Below are 17,987 nucleotides of genomic sequence, written 5' to 3' on the forward strand. Positions count from 1 at the left end.
CCCTTAGTTTCTGACTCAGTAACAATTATGACAGAAAGGCTAAAAGGTGACTTGCCCAAAGTCACATAGCTACAAAGTGTCCAAGGCCAGATTTGAACCTAAGATCTCCCATTTCCAGGTCTACTGCTCTATCTACTGTCCACCTAGTTGCCCCTCTAATAGTTACTAACTTCTGCTGAACTGTCGACAGGTTTGACCCTCTCCAAATCATCAAAATTATATCTGCCCAAAATTGCTATCAAGGTAAAAGGACATATATTATTAAGACAATTTAACTGGCTCCTTTAAAAATCAAACCAGGAACTTAAATTCTGTTCTAATCACTAATAAAAATCCTATCTACAAATCTACACATACAAAAATGTATATATTAACAAAATCACATATACTATTAGTGGTAAACTATATCATGTAGGTGGATAATCTGTGACAAGAGAAAAACATATATTACGGGATTATCAGTTTAAATTGAGAAATCATCAAGGAAAGAAGAACTTATCTGTTCATATATTAAATTAATTTTTGGTAACATCCTTAAATCTTTCATAAAAATTTCAAATACCCAATTATTGTCAGTATTAAATCAATCAACAAATATTTATTAAGCACTATGCTAGATGATGAGGAATAAAAAAGATAAAAATGAAAACAGTCTCAGTATTCTCTTGGTGGAGCTAGCACATACCTATATAAACATATATCAATTTCCTACAAAACAGAAAGAAGCAATAGTTAATGGTTGAGGGATCAAGAAAAGATCCCTAAGCCTGTGTTATCAAACCTATGGCACGTGTGCCGGAGGGGGAATGCTCCCTTCTACCACCCCATGGGTTCCTGAACACATTCCTCACATGACCTGACCCTCTGCCCATCAGCCCAATGGGAGTGCTTCCTCCCTCCCCTGTCTAGGGTAAGACCGGGAAGGGGGTCAGGGAGGGTTGGTTCCCATGCTATGTGGGGGTTGCAGTTTGGGCACTCAGTCTCTAAAATGTTCACCATCACTGCCCTAAACAAAGTGGTGCCTCAAGTGAGAAGTTTGAAAATGAAAAACAAAGAACACCAGAAACCTTTCTCAGTAGGTTAACTTATTTGTACCTTAGCTCTAAAATGAGAATGAATATCCTTGTTCTTCATATTTCACAGATGTTAGAAAGAAAAATGCTGTTCCTACTAAAGCACTTCTGTCTAATATGAGCTATATTATTATAAAGTGTGACACGATTAACCAAAAGCTGTGCAAGAAGGACCCCAGATGATAGAGGTGTGTTTTGTACTTTAAGGATATTAAGAAATCATCAGACCTGTGTATCCATGTCGATTTCTATACATGTCTTTGCAATCTTGGAAACATGCCTATTTCTTCAACTCAAATTAAGCATTCCTTTGGAATTAAAAACAGTTCCCACCTACCTGTAGTACCGAGACTGTAAATATGTAGAACAAACAGTCTTTGATACGTGGCTAGCAGATCCAAAGTCTATTACTTTAACCCTGTATGGCTGCCGGACAGGATCTACCAACATAATGTTCTCTGGTTTAAGGTCAGCATGAATTAAACCAAGACTTTTCAGTTTTTTCAGTGCAGTAGCTACTTGTTGAAGGATAGGTCGTATTACTTTAAGTGGCAGCGGACTGAATTTATTTTGCTTCAGAAAATCATATAAATTCTGTTCCAACATCTCAAAGACCAAGCAAGTATGGTTACGGTGTTGAAAGCATTCATAAGCTCTTACAAAATTAAATTCATCAGCATTTTCAGTACTGAGTCTTGATAATATGCTCACTTCTATTTGTCCTTGACGTGCATAAGAAGGGTGATTCTTCAGAATTTTGATTGCCACAATCTCGCTTGTCCCTCTTTTCCAGCATTTGACTACCTGGCCAAAAGTCCCTCTCCCAAGAAAATCAAGGACTTCATATGTATTTTTTAGTGAACATAAAACTTCATGCTGTACTAACTGATAATCTCCTTCTCCACTGGTACAATTCTGCTTTGATGCTGCTGTAGTTGTAACAACCGTCACTGGATTTCCCATGTTTGTTTGCAACATTGCAGGCAGTATAGACAGTTCATCAACAATCTGCATCGCGCTACTTTGATTCTCTAGCTCTTTACTCTTACGCTTCAATCCCCATCGCTGGGTGCTTCCCCGGGTACCAGATGAAGGTGCTTCCACGTGAGGGGGCTGCGCCCGGGCACCTAAGACCTTGGTAGCACCTGCAGTGTTTTTAAAAGCAGCAGTATTTGTCTGCAACAAAATGTTATGTCCTCGTGATCTGTTCAATGGTATCTTTGTATGAAAAGTACTCTCCTTAATTGAAGGATGAGAAATTCCAAAGTTTCTACCATTCAGATAGGTTTGGGGATAGGTTTTCTCATGGTATACACAACTGCTTGGCTCTACTTTGAGTTTTTTCACGCTACAAAAGGCACTTGACTGAGTTTGATAAACATATGGTGGATAGACCAAGACTTGTGAGGCCATACCTACAAAGGAAAAGAAGAAAAATAATAATTAATTTACAATTCACAAATAAGGCCAACTGATGCGAAAAATTTTAAGTTACTTAAAAATGCACAAAGCAGACACACTTCTGGTATATAAATATATATGTATGTATGTATGTATATATGTATATATATGTGTGTGTATGTGTGTGTGTATATATATATATATATATATATATATATATATATATATATATATATATATATAAAAATATAAATTTCAGGAGCTTAAAGTTTCATCTGCATTTATTGAACCTTGAAAAATGTCTTCAAAAGAGATGGAGAATATGTCCTGAACATTCCAAGAGTGTTTCTATATCTCTTCAAAACATTTACAAATTTTACTAAATTGAAGCTTTAACTTTGACCCAACCAGATTAGAAAGGAGGAAGTGTTATAACCACATCTACCATTTCATTAGTACAAGGAACTCCTAGTAAGAAACTTGTTCTCTCCCAGTGCAGACCTTACTAACAATCTTTGACTTATTTTCTTCACCTCCTTCCACATTTATTTTCAGTAACATTCTAATAATTCTTTAAATATTTATCAAATATCTATAGGAAATGTATATTTATGCAAATAATACAGATTCTAGGCACAAAGTCTACTAATTAGAAAATGATTTTAGAAAGTGACTGTAATTTAGTATTTTAACATGAGTATAAAGATTGAACCTAACATTCTTTATGGGCATTAACATCCTATTATTCACCAACCTGGAATTTATGTGCAGTAAAATCAGTATAATACCCAACCCATCTAAATACTCAGCAAAGATATAATATAAAACATTACTTTTATAAAAGCTTTTTGAGTATTTCCATCATACACTCCTACAACATAGATATTTAGAACATCAGAAGATGACAAATAAAGCAAAGTTTAAATATTCAATAGGATCCAGATTTGGTTAATGTTCCCTTTGTACATTCAAAAAAAAGTCTTATTTTTAACAGAGAAATTCTTTATTCCAAATTGTCAAGAATAAGAAATATAGGTACATAAACCAGATATGGACTTATAACTCAAAACATATGCCAACAAAATAGGAGGAAAATATATAAATATATATATGTAAGAATAAAAATTGGTAGAGTCCTCAAGCAAGCCAAACTTTGTACCAGTGCTAACCAGCAGCTCTAACACAGAAAGAGCTGAATTTCCATCTGGTATTACTTGAATACAGTCAGTCAGTTTCCATTAAGTTATATCAGTTGATACCAAAGGCATTGACATGAAATAAGAGCCAAAATTATCTATGATTCCTAAGCAACGTCTTTTTTTTTTTAAACCCTTACCTTCCGTCTTGAAGTCAATACTGTGTATTGGCTCCAAGGCAGAAGAGTGGTAAGGGCTAGGCAATGGGGGTCAAGTGACTTGCCCAGGGTCACACAAGTGGGAAGTGTCTGAGGCCAGATTTGAACCTAGGACCTCCCATCTCTAGGTCTGGCTCTCAATCCATCCACTAAGCTACCCAGCTGTCCCCACCTAAGCAACATCTTAAGATGCCTTGAAAAATTTTCTATTTCCTTATACTTCCACTGCATCTTTTTAATAATTCCCACCAGCTGCTGCTTGAGGAACAGGGTTGATCTTGTTTATAGTCCTAATACTGATAAGAAGCTCAGAGTTTTAGGTTTTCTAAGCTTAGGAACATAAAAAATACAAGCAAGCTATTTAAAAAACACCCTTAAAATGCCAATTTTGTGCTAGATTCCAATTCTACCATGACAGGTGATAAGATAGAAAGATGAAGATCAGTAGTACAGAACCCGTCAACCAGTTTACAATCTAAAAGGGAGAATATGGTTCCTGTGGACATAAATAAGTACAAGGTAAGACAAATGAGAGGCCAAATCAAATAGCTCTAAAAAACATCTAGGCCAAAAAATCACTTTCAACTGGAGAAGTCTAGGGAAGAGTTGATACCTGAGATCAGACCTGAAGAGGATAACAGACAAGAATATGGTAGAAGTACAACAGCAGCAAAGGGGATCATTTGAACCAATGCAGACATCCAAGAGATGTCAGGACCTGAAGAAACAATCACTATAAGTCTAATTCTGAAATATGAGTGCATAAATGATAGCATGAAAGAATGAAAAGTATTTTAGAGACAAACTATATATTCTGAGCTAAAGAGAATTTTACCCAATCAATAACAGAACACCCAAATATGTTTAATTAGAACAGTCAAACCTGCCACATTATAGAAATTGCTATGATTATAAGGAGGATGGATTGACAAAGGGAGAGGCTAGAGAAAAGATTTGTAAGGAGACAATTTACAACAATCTAGGTCAGGTCTTTTGCCGTTTTTTTTGATATGTACCAAATATAAAAATTTTGAGCATACATCCTCAATGTGTTTTTAAAAGGATAAATTAACAATAAAATATATGATCCTAGGAGCATCTAGGTAGCACAGTAGGTAGAACATCAGGCCTGGAATCAGGAGGACCTACGTTCAAAACCAGCCTCAAACACTTCCTGTGTGACTCCGGGCAATCCACTTATTCCCAATTACCTAACCTTTGCCCTTCTGCCTTACAGTTGTTACTAAAACAGAAGGTAAAGGGTTTTTTTTTTTAATAATTTAAATATTTGGTTCTGCATTCAATAGGAAACCAATAGAATTTAATCAGTAGTGAAAAGGCATGATCAGATCTTCAGTTTAGAAAATCATTTTGGCTGCTGTGTGGAGGATGAATGGGAGAAGGGAAAGACTTGAAAACAAAGAGGTCAATCAATTAGGAGGCTATTCCAATAAACCAGGCGGAATGATAAGAACCTAAGCTAGGGTAGTTAGCAATGTGAAAAGAGTAGAACCTAAATTCAAGAGATACTGTAGAGATAGAAATTATGAACTATGGCAACTGACTGAATACATAGGAGGAAAGTTAAGTATGACACTGAGGCTATAAATTTGGGTAACTGGAAGGATTGACAGTAATAAGAATGTCTGGATGATAGATGGATTGGGGGGGGATCCAAATCCATTAATTCCTGAGTGACTCAGATGCACCCAAAGTGAAAATACACTGATATCTACCTTCCCAACCCAGAGCCACCCTAGATGATCTGGGAGGAAGAACATGGGGGCAGAATTTTTTACTTATACTATCTCCCACTGAGTTTAAAAAAAAAAAGATACCATGGGATAAGGGAAAAGGAACAAGCATTTATGAAGTGGCTACTATATGCTGGGGCACTGTGATCATTGCAATAACCTATTGAGTTGATACAATTATCCCCATTTTACAGTTAAGGAACCAAGGTAGACAGACAGCAGTTAAGTGACTTGCTCAGGGCCACAGTGCTAGTAAGTGTCTGAGGTAACATTTGAACTCAAGTCTTCCTGATTTCAAGCCCAACTTACTCTATTGATAACTGTAGGTGGGACTACCCACCTAAAAAAGGACTACCTTAGAGCTTACATAAAAAAGATCATAGCAGGTAAAAAAGATTGTGGAGCAATAAGGATAGATGTGTTTATGCTTGAGACAAATCCCATTATTGGCTATCTGCTGAGGTATGGAATAAAACCAGTCTTCCCATCTTCCATTTGATTAATCACAAACCCCCTTGGGATCAGTTCCCCTCAAGTTATGTCGCCGACTGCTCAGGGAGCTCCAGTCCCAATTTTGGAGACCACTCACTAGTCTAATAATATAGTTTCCTATATCTCAATAATGTTTCCTTGCTTCATTTTACTATGGAGCTAAATAAAATGCTTTGATCAACTCCGGCCCTTTGAAAAATAAGAAATACTCTTCCCTCCCCTCCCCCCACAGTGTTTTACACAAGAATCTTACTAATATCTCAACAAGACCTGGACACAATCCCAACACTCTGAAGATGACAAAGAGTACAAATTCCTGGGAAAAGCTTCCAAGTACTATGCCATTAGCCTATGCCAGCTTTCTGAAGAATAGCTAAGTATAAAGAGACTTAACTCTCCAGAACTAACCACTAATGATGAATTCTTTGGGATAAATAGGAAACAAAAAACAACTATAAAATAGCTCTATTTTACTTGTACCATGATGGAAATCTGGCATAAAATTAGGAAGCAACAAGTCCTTAGAAACAACTCAGTTTTTAGAGTCAATAAACATCAAAATGAGATGTTTCCCTAACAATGTATGGTAAACATACTATTAGAAGAAACAAACCATATTATATTGACATTTTACTCTAAGTGAAACCAGCAGACATTACGTTGCAGTTAAAACAGGAAGGATAGCTCCCAGTTTCTCCTTAGAGGAGCAAATAAAGAAGTTGAAAGTTTTGTCATGCACCCAAAGGCAACAAGTATCATTTCATGGAACACTTGCTCAGATTTCTTTCAGGGAGATGAGCAAAGGAAAAAAATCTATTCGGCCTTATAGATAACTGCAGCTTAAATAGCAAAACTCGTTACAGAGAAATATCAAAGTACTTAATGATAACCTCTTAACAAAGTTAATAAATATATGAACACCCAGTAACTTCAAATTAAGGTTAAGCATGGAGAAAATAGTCAAAATGACTCTTCATAACTATAAAACAAAAGAGGTCAAAGATTTGTTCATGGAAGTTTCATGCCTTGCATCAACATGAATATTTTTTCAGGATTTAGTAAGAAAGATGCTAATATGGTAAGAAATGAACATTAAGAAACTGGCTCTAAGAAAATAAATGCATTTTTAAAATGAATCATAATCATAAATATCATATCATAAAACAATATTTAAAATATAAAGCAGCAGAAGATCTAATATGGAATTTGTTTTTCTTTCCTTCTTAATTAGTAGAAGGGGAAGGAGAGAACTCAAAACTGAAAATAAAATTAAATGGAAATGTATACTTTTTATTAACTTTATAAATAAATGAATTTAAATGCATAAAAGTTTAACTTCCTAACAGAACTTATTTCATAAAGGCCTTTCAAGAAATTACATGAAAATACCATGACATTAAAATAATTTACTTAAATAATTTCTTATTACTGGATATTTATGAACACTGGGCTCAAAATTCCCAGGAACTTCTCTAAGACTAAAAATTACATATTAGTGCCAACCTGTAGCATCGGAGACTAAACCAGGTGTTCTCTCAAAAAACCTCAAATGGTTTTATTAATTTGGAAATTCTTTCCCAACAAATCAAATCAAAATCCACCCATGCCTACAGACCAATATGACTCTAGTCCATGTGTTTCCATAAGTTCCATAAAAGGGTGAGAGGCAGGATTCCACTCTTGGGGCTGGAAGCTTTCCTTAAACTCTCCTCTTGAATTCTACAGGTACTCTCCTTGTCTACTTGTTATCCTTCATCCTAGCCATATAGCCAGATCATCTTTTCCCTTCTTATCATTTCCTAAATCTCTTACTCCTATTCTTTTAAGTTCCTGATATTCAAAAAGGAATTTTCTACACTAATGACATTACAGGTTTAAATCAAAACAGCCAATTATTTTACAATTATAATTACTAACAAAATAGCATTTTTTTTAAACCCTTACCCTCCATCTTGGAGTCAATACTGTGTATTGGCGCCAAGGCAGAAGAGTGGTAAGGGCTAGGCAATGGGGGTCAAGTGACTTGCCCAGTTGGGAAGTTGTGACTTTCACAGTTGGGAAGTGTCTGAGGCCAGATTTGAACCTAGGACCTCCCGTCTCTAGGCCTGAAAAATAGCATTTTTGTATAACATTTTGTTAACATTTTCATGATATATTACCAACAATGGAATCAGTAGGTTAAAGGGAATGATTTTTGTAATTTTTATCTGTAATGTTCAGATTGCTTTTCAAAAAGATGCTGCAAAATTACTTCACCAGCAATGAATACCACTTGTTTCCTCTACAAATTCAAAGATTATATTTCATTTAATTGTTAAACTACCTCAATACTATCTGAATTTCTATTTCATTATATTTTTCAATGATAAAGTATTTATTTCTCTCCCTTAAAATAAATGGTCAATCAAAACAACAAATTCTCACATTAGCTACATCTAAAAATATGTCCCATTATGCATATTGGATAAACATTGGTGTTACAAGGTGGGCAGCATTTTTCATCACTTGTCCTCTAGGATCATGGTCAATTATTGTTCATTGCTTTGTTTTTCAGAATTGTTAGTTTTTAACTTTGATTTTGTAGTACAAACTATTTTCCTGGTTCTGCTCACTTTACTCTGTAACAATTATTACAAGTTTTTTAAGTTTCTCTTAAATCAAAGTTTCATTTACAACAGTTACATAATATTATTCCATTACATTCTTATGCTATTATTTGTTCAAATACTTGCCAATTAATGAACTCCTCCATCAGCTCTTAACATCATATAAAATGCTGCCACAAATCTTTTGATATCTACAGGACTCTGGACCAATGGGACAAAGATCACACAGTTTAGTAATTTGGGAAGCATAGTTCCAAACTGCTCTCCAGAAGGCACTGACCAATATACAGCTCCACTAACAGTGGTCATCAATGCCCATTTTATCATAGCCCCTACCATATTTGCCTTCTTCCTTTTTAGTCAACTTTGTCAGTCTGATAGGTGTAAGGCAGAATGTCAGACTAATTTTAATTTTCATTTTTCTAATTACCATTGGTTTGGAGCATTTTTAAAATATGGCTATGTATGGCTTATATTTCTTCCCTTGAGAGCTGCCTATTTAACTGTCCTTTATTATGTCTTGGAAATGAGACTTTCCAGAGAAATTTGTTGCCAAGATTTTTTTTTCCCAGATACCCTTCTAAATCTTAGCTGTGCTGGACTTACCTGAGCAAAAACTTTTTAGTTTTATATTATCAAAACTGTCCATTTTCTATGATCCTCTTATCATTTGTTTGGTCTTGAACTCTCCTCTAATCATAGATTTGAAAGTCTTCCTTTTTCATTATTTGTGATGTGACCTTTCATATCTAGGTCCTATATCCATTTAGAGTTTATCCAAGTATAAAGTGTGAGTCAATAATCTATACTTATTTTCAGCCAGAACCCTTGCCCAGTTTCCCCAAATTTTGTCAAATAATAATTCCTTACCCCAGAAGCTGAGACGGTCTTTGGGGATATTACATCCTAGATTATAAAGTTTGCATCTGTATGCTGTATACTTAATCTGTTCCATTGATTGGCCAATTTTTTTTTAATCCTTTACCTTCTGCTTAGCATCATTACTTAACATTGGTTCTAAGGAATAAGAGTGGTAAAGATTAGGCAACTGGGGTTAAATAACTTGCCTAGGGTCACACAGTGGGAAATGTCCAAGGCCAAATTTGAAGCCAGGACCTCGAGTTTCCAGGCCTGGCTCTCCATCCACTGAGCCACTTGGCTGACCCAAATGGACTGCTTTTTAACCAGTTATCAACTGGTTCATAGTATGTAATGTTTGGTACTGCAACATTCCCTTCCTTCCCACTTTTTTAAAATTAATTCCCTGGAGATTTATGAATTCATTGCTCTTCTAGATGAAAAGTTTAGCATTTTTCTAACTCTAAAAAGTAATCCTTAGACAGTTTTATTGGCAAGGAAGTAAATAATAAAAATAAAAGGATTATTGTCACTTTTATTCTATTGGCTCAACCTAACCATGAGGTATCCTATAGGTATCAAAATATTTGTGGCAGCATTTTATATGATGTTAAGAGATGATGGAGGAGTTCATCAATTGGCAATAACCATAAATTTTTCCAATTATTTAGATCTGTTTCTGAAAAGGTTTTTGTGGAGTTTTTATTCAGATAAGTCCTATGTGTATTCTTGCTATTTTGTACATCTATTAATTATATTAATTTTTTTGTTTCATATAGAATGATTTATGTGGATTTATTTCATATCCTACAACTTTGCTGAAGTTGTTTCAATTATTTTTAATCAATGCTCTAGGGTTCCCTAAGGATACCATCATATCATAAAATGAGAATTTTGCTTGTGCCTTGCCTATACTTATTACCCCAATTTCCTTTTTTTTTTTAAGTTTACAGATAACATTTCTGGGAGGGAAAGAAGGAAACAAACTTTTATTGGTGATTAATAGGTGCCAAGTACTGAAAATACAAATAGAACAAAACAAACAAAAAACACCACATTGTTTGCCCTCAAGAAGGAAAGACGAGGGGAAAGAGATGAAGCAACCCAGATGATTTTGAGGGGATATCCCCCAGTATGATTCTGAAGTTCATAAAGTTAGGAGCAAGACAGGAATGAAGGCTGGCCAGCCTGGGTCCACTAAAAAATAGGAGCCCCAGGAGGTACTCACTAGTGTGGGAAGGGGTGGGCCTTATGGAAACTATTCCTGGATGATAAAGCAGTAAGGTTGGTGGGATTTAAGGAGGCCTCAGGCACAGAGAAGTTCCAAGCAGATAAAGTAGCAGAGGCATGCATGTCTGAGGTTAAGACAGTATTAAAAAAGCTGTGATGAAAATAACCATCCTTATTTCTCCCATTATTGGAAAGGACTCTAGCCCTATAACATGCAATGCTGAATCTTAGTTTTAGATATGTATTATTTACCAAGGAAAAGCCCATATTCTTTCATATTCTGTTGTGATGAGAAAAATGAGTGTTATATATTTACCAAAACTTTTTGCTGAGTCTACACTCATTTCTTTTCGTTCTTTTTATTACTTTCCTATTAAACCAAACCTACATGGTCCAGGTATAAATCCAACCTGATCATAGTACATAATCTCTATGATAAGATTATTGAAGCCACTTTACTTTTATTTTAAATGTTTCAATTGTGCTTATTAGGACTATTATGTTGGTTTGTAGTTTGCTCTGTTCTGACTTGCCCTGATTTAGGTATCAATACCATAAATATGTATCATATAAGAAATTGAGAAGGAGCCCTTCTGTTATTTTTTATCAACAATTTATGTTAGAATTATACTTTGAATTTTAGATAGAACTCACATGTGTATTCTACCAAAGATTTTTTTCCCTCTGGATCTTCATTTGTGAATTGTTTAATTCCTTTTTCTGAGTTTTTTATATCCTCTCCCTTTTTTTATTATTATAGGTATTCATTAATTATTAATAATCATTTGAGTTTCCCCTCTTGAAAAATGTCCAAAGGGAAATACCTTTGTAAACCTCTAAGAGTTCCTTACATGTTTTAGATGACAAATTTTAAATTTGTTGTAAGAAAGACAGTACAATACAATGGATAAGAGAGTGATAGGCTCAGAAATCAAGAAAACCTGGGTTTGATTCCTTCCACAGACACAATGGCTGTGTCACCTAGGCCTAAACTTGTGTTCTGGGCAGCTCTTTAAGACACCAACTTGTAAAGAGGTGCTTATCTGTAACAGTGGAGAGAGTGTTTTAGTCACCTATAAAATCACAGGTCCAGGTACCAAAAATATTTTACTCAGTCTTATTTTCTTTTTATTTTTATCACATTTTCTGCTATATAAAAAGTATTTTAATACAATAAAGCATGTCTATTTTGTTATTTTTAATTCCTATTTAATAGAAAGTCATTTAGTTCCCCATCATAAAAAGGTCATTTCATTTTTACTGTTTTATATTTTATGCTTAAGCTTATTATCCAGATGGAATTTATTGTAGTATATGATGAGATGTGGTTCTAAATCCATTTCCTACTAAAAGTTGCTAACCAAGTTTTTTTAATATTTGTTTAATAATCATTCCCCTAGGTTTTTATTAGTTCTACATTTAGCAAGCATTAATCTTCTGCATGTGTTAAATGACATATCTATTATATTCCATTGATCTATTTCTTTTTGTGAAGTTCCAGATAGTTTTGATAATTAGCTTATAACATATTTTAAAGTCAAAGAATATGAGAACACTTTCATTAGTTTTGCATATTTCCCCCTATCAAGTCCCTCAATATTCATGCCTATTTGTTATTCCACATAAATTTCCTTAAAACTTAAGTCAATTCCATGAAGAAATCTTGTCATCTTGGTTGACATTGCATTAAAATGTAAAAATGTGAGTCTTGTTTTCACTATATTATTTTAATCCAATATGATCAATTCTTGAATAGAATATTCCTGCCTTCCTTTAAAAGAAGTCATGTGTATATGACTAGACTAGTTCCCTATTATTTTTCTTATTTAACCAAGATGTCTTTTTATATGTTCCTTTTATTTATTATTAGCAAATAAGTACGCAAATGATTTTTATTGGGAAATCTTGTGTCCTGCAATCTACTAATTTATTGTCTCCATGAAATTTCTGATTGAGACACTTAAATTTTCTAAATTCATGTCATCTATAAATAAGGATATTTTTAACTCTTCATTTTCTATGTTAATCCCAAGAGTATCTTTTTTTCTCCTTACAATTGCTGCAATTTCTAATACTACGCAAATAAAAGTAGTGAGACTTGGTATTACTATAAACTTGTAAACTTAATTTTGTACCTGTTATTAGTGAAACTGCATCTATTTCTTCCTTCTTTGCCTATTATGGTGACCTGTGTTTTAAGGTTCATATTTTAAATTACATTGCTGGAAAATTCCCCTACTGCTTTTTATGTGTTCAGCACAATTGAATGGATGGATTTTATAAAAGACTTTTCTGAACCCTGTGATATTTTTTAAGTTGATAATTTTTTTTGATGCTGTAGACTTGTATAAATGATATAAATCTTACTTAATGAGTTAAATTACTGCTATAGTCGACTGCCTAATCTACTTTGTATTTCTATATCCAGGTTCCTTAAGAAAATTGGTTTTAAAATCAACATTGCATTTACTGAATATAAAGTAAACGGTGATTTTTCTCTAGAACTATGGATGTACTACAGAAACTATTTGTTCTTGAACTGTTTAAAAGAATATGGGAAGTTCTTGGGGGGGGTATCTTGGGGGGTATCGAAGTAATTCTTTGGTTACATATCTTCCTTCTCTAAATTCTATTTAAATTATAAATTGCTTTTAAATTTGTATATGTCAAGAATCTATTTCATTTTATTTCTCTAATTTGTTAAAAATTTAGTTGTTCAAAGTATCCCCTGATGCAATTCTTTTGTTTTATTTTGTGTTGCCTGGTCATGGCCACAGAAAAAGCCTCAAGGCAAAGGTGGGAATTTGAGTTGAATCTTGAAGAGAGCCAGGAAAGAGAGTCTGTCTAGGAGGCAACTTAAAAATTAGTTAGAAGACAAAGTAAACGTAAGGAGATAATTAACAATGCAGCCTGTGGAGCACAGGCTAAATGCCAAATGAGTGAGACAGAAGTGAGAGATCACTTATAAAAATAGTTACCCTACTTTCATCAGAAGAAGAGCATTCTAGGCAAGGGGGATAGCCCAGTGCAAATGTAACACTATGAGATGGAAAGTCCTGTGGAAGAAAATGCAAGACTAATATTGTTGGTCCTTAAAGTATATGAGTAGAGGAAAGCAAAGTGTAAGAAGTCTAGAATGGCAGAGAAATAAAATCAATGTCCACTAACTGAGAAAATTGCTAAACCAATTGTGGTACATGAATCAAATGTATTATTACTATGCTGTAAAAAATTAATATGATCAATTCAGAGAAGCATGAAAACACTTCCATGAACTGATGCAGAATAGTCAAGAAGGCAACATACAATGGCATAATGTAAATGGAAAGGACCACAAAACAACTGAAAGTAAATGTTGCAAAAGTATAAAGAATAATCACGGCTCTAAAGGGATTGAATACATCTCCCTCTACTCCCTTTGCAGAGGTGAGTTCAAAAGGGTGGAGCACTGCATATTTTTTTAATAAACACAGACACATCTGTTTTGTGCTGATTACATTTTTTTCCTTTAAAAAATTCTTATATGGGATGGTTCTGTGGAAAGAAAAAGGGGAGAAATACAGAGGGAAATTTAGATACTATAAATGCTCCAAATCACATTAGAAGAATCTACATTAAAATAACTAAGGCTCCAATCTCATATCCATCATATTTGCAAAGATAACAAAAAAAGGAAAATGAAAATTATCAGGAGATGTGTGGTAATGTACTCTAAGTGAAATCATGAATTGGTTCAAAAATTTTAGAAAAACAATTTGGAACCATACCCCAAAGTCACTACTAACTAATCACACCCAGCTATGCCACTACTATCAAAAAGGGAGGGAGGGGGCTCATTTATACAAAAACATATATAACATCATTTTGTTTGGATAGAAAACTGGAATTAAAGTGTCCATTAATTAGGCAATAATAAAACAAATTATAGTACATGAAACATCATTGCACTATAGAAACATATGTATAAAAGTATGTAAAATATAGATTCAGAGAAACCTAAGAAAACTTATATAAATGGAAACAAATAATGAAATCAGCAGAAGTAGGAGGCCAATTTATATGACAACACTATAAAGGACAGAAGTCTGTCTGATCAATACAAGAACCATGATTCCAAAGGCTGATGAATACTGCTTCTCACCTCTCATGAAGTGGGAGTGGGGATGGGGGTGGCGTGGGGGCACAGCTGGGTGGCTCAGTTGATTGAAAGTCAAGCCTAGAGATGGAGGTCCTAGGTTCAAACCTGGCCCCAGTCACTTCCTAGCTGGGTGACGGGGCAATTCACTTAACCCCCATTGCCAAGCCCTTACTGCCCTTCAAGGTAAGGGTTTAATTAAAAAAAAAAGTGAAATGATGGACTAGAAGTACACAAATGAAACAATAATTACAGAGAGAACTAATTTATTCGTTGTCATTGTTTGATAGCACTTATTATAAGGGAAGGCAGTTACATATTTTTTCACTGCAGGAAAAGTTATGAAGAAAACAGGATAGTGAAGGTAATGTTCCCCAAAAAGGAAGCAAAGAATTTCAATTAAACATTTAAAACAAAACAGAAAAAAGGAGAAAAATTTAAAGTATACTAAATAAGGGCAGTCTTTAAACAATCATGTTAAACTTATCTTTGCTTTTTTAAAATTTGTACATCATAGAAAGTTATGACTTCATACGCAATCCTTTTCCTCTTTGAACATGGATACGTTTGTCAAGTTATTAAAAAAGGATTTTCAAAAAATACGTAAAACATGAAATCCCTTAAATCTATCTTTTTTTAATTCAGTTTTTCTTCCTTTTCAAGCAGGAGCAAAATCAACTATTTCCTCAACTTCTTTAATCAGGTACAAGCAAAACTAAATCAACTTGTGACTCACTCATTCCTTTTTGATACTTACCAAGTTGCCACCCACTTAATTCCCAACCTGTTACTAATCAAGGAAGTTACAAGGCAACAAGATCTTTTGTCAGCATAAGATGCATCTCTAAAACCTCAAATTTTATTAAAGCTTTACAACCAGATGTTCATTTCCCTATAAAATGCTAAGAACTATGCCATAATATATTTATACCTATTTGCACCATATTTAAATACTCTCACACTGTAATTACACACCAACTGATGTGTTAGAATTTCTTTCTGTAAACTGGCACCTAAGGTAAAGAATGAAAACTGTACAAGAAAAACAAAATCTAAGAACCTCGGTGGCTTTTAACAAACCAATTCCAAATATAAGGAAACATAAAGGCTAAAATAAGCATTCCTACTCTAGAAGTTACACAATACTTACATAAATTTGGGTAGATTAAAAGGAACTCTACAAATATCTATACATTTTTTTGGCAAATATTTATTATTTTAAAAAAATCAAACCCATCCAAATTTTAGGACTTATGAACACCTAAAAGTATAGCTTATCTCTTCCTCCTATCAGTACCAAGGATTTAATTTTCAATAAATCCACATTTCATGTTGTGTTTTCAATTTTTTTGTTAAGGGAAGTTGTTTTCAGGGCTTTTCAAGTATCTTTCTTAACTAAAAGTCAGATTGAGAAGGCCTGGAGAGACATGCAGAGAAATCATCTGAAGGTTACTTGAAGCCTATAAAAAGTAAAAAATTAAATTAACTGTCTAGGCAATGTTTAAGTCTCCCTCTCTAAAATAAACCCCAAAAAATTATTTTTCACCTTACCTTAAAGTTGCTCTTTCCTCTGTTTTTAAAAACAACAAAAGGAAAAGACAAATTGTGAAGCTTGGATATAAGGAGTAAGGTATAAAAAAATCTGAACATTTTTTAATACATAAATACATATCCTGATAGCTCATAAATTAAATTTTGCTGTCAAATGTATATATGCTGAAAAAACGTTAAACTGAAAATATACTCAGGTCTTGGGTATTTTCCATGGTATTGTGACCAAAGTGTCCAGAGAATGTGTTGACGCTGACATAATCAGCACATTAAATAACAAGCTTCACTTGGCTTTGCAAAACATTCCAACTTTAGGAACAAAAAAATACATGTTAGACATTCCAAAGTTACTAGGAAATACACTGTCACACAACTAGTAAGGATATGTTATTGCCTTATTTACTCCAAAAAGGCTCTATTAACCAAAACAACAACACCACGATCACCCCTAAAATGATACCAGGTCACATTTCAGGAGAGGTAGTCAAAAGGTTTTTTTTAAATACCCTGCTCCATTGCCTATCTTCATTATATGTAACAACATATCACATACATACACCAAATGATGTTACCAAAGGTTGTGTTAACAACTGCATGCCATATTACCAACAGTTGTGTTGATTTTTTTAAAAGCCCTTAAAATGAACAGAAGAAAGACTACTTCAGAAGGAAACACTTTCTATGTAAAAAAAAAGGCTTGTTATATAAGAACAAAAATTTGATGTAACTGAGTGGCATGAATAGTTAGGAGTAACACTAAAATAGGATGAAATGCTTGAATCTACCATACAAAAAAATATAAAAAGGAAATGAAATAAAAGAAAGTCGAATGGGTTGAAGATTGCAAGCAAAGCAAATTCTCCCTAGCAAGGCAGTTTATTTATGCTTAAAGTTTATTAATGCAAAAAAAGAAAATGGAAATAAAGTAGGCAACAAAGAAATTTTACTGTACAAGTTTGTTAGTTAGACCACTTTAAAAATGGAGTTCTCTTACATAATGTTCAAATTCAGAGAGGCAGCCAGTATACATGAGGAAGCTTGGGTAAATATTCTGATATTTTGAAGAAAATAATCAAAGACCGTGGATATACATTAATCAACTTATTTTTAAAGAGGATAAAATGGGCTTACTCTGGAAAAGGATGCCTTCAAAAATCTACATTTCTAAGAAAGAAAAGACAATCAGGATTTAAAGTATGCATAGGAGGTAATACAGGAGGTGTTATATTAATACCAATATTTATTTATCAGTCTCAAAATTCTCCTAGTATAAGAAGTTACATCTATCACTTCCAGATCTTTTGTGGTCAATAAAAAAGCACAGATGATTGAAGCTCTTTCTGAAAACTGTTTTACAAGTTATCTTGGCACAAACTAGTTATTTTAGCACAGCTGGGAAAAATACAGCAAGGATAATAACAATATCACACTTAATCATTAATAATTTTGGATGATGCCCCAGGTAATCCAACTATACTTGATTCATACTATTAGAATTTAAGCATGTAAATTCACAAAGATACAGGTAAAAAT

The 17,987-nt window shown here is 33.8% G+C and overlaps 1 protein-coding gene across 11 annotated transcripts in view; it reads right to left on the reverse strand.

The window, feature by feature from the left end:
- The window catches only part of HIPK3 (homeodomain interacting protein kinase 3), a 97,816-nt gene that overhangs the window by 62,356 nt on the left and 17,473 nt on the right, over positions 1 to 17,987 (reverse strand). For all 11 annotated transcript variants that reach the window (XM_007497239.3, XM_007497241.3, XM_007497238.3 and 8 more), the window contains one exon: positions 1,411 to 2,488. In XM_007497239.3, coding sequence (XP_007497301.2) covers positions 1,411 to 2,486 — 1,076 coding nt within the window. In that variant the 5' untranslated portion in view covers positions 2,487 to 2,488. The remainder of the gene's footprint in view (positions 1 to 1,410; positions 2,489 to 17,987) is intronic.

Source organism: Monodelphis domestica, chromosome 6, assembly GCF_027887165.1.
Source record: "Monodelphis domestica isolate mMonDom1 chromosome 6, mMonDom1.pri, whole genome shotgun sequence".
NCBI lineage: Eukaryota > Metazoa > Chordata > Mammalia > Didelphimorphia > Didelphidae > Monodelphis > Monodelphis domestica.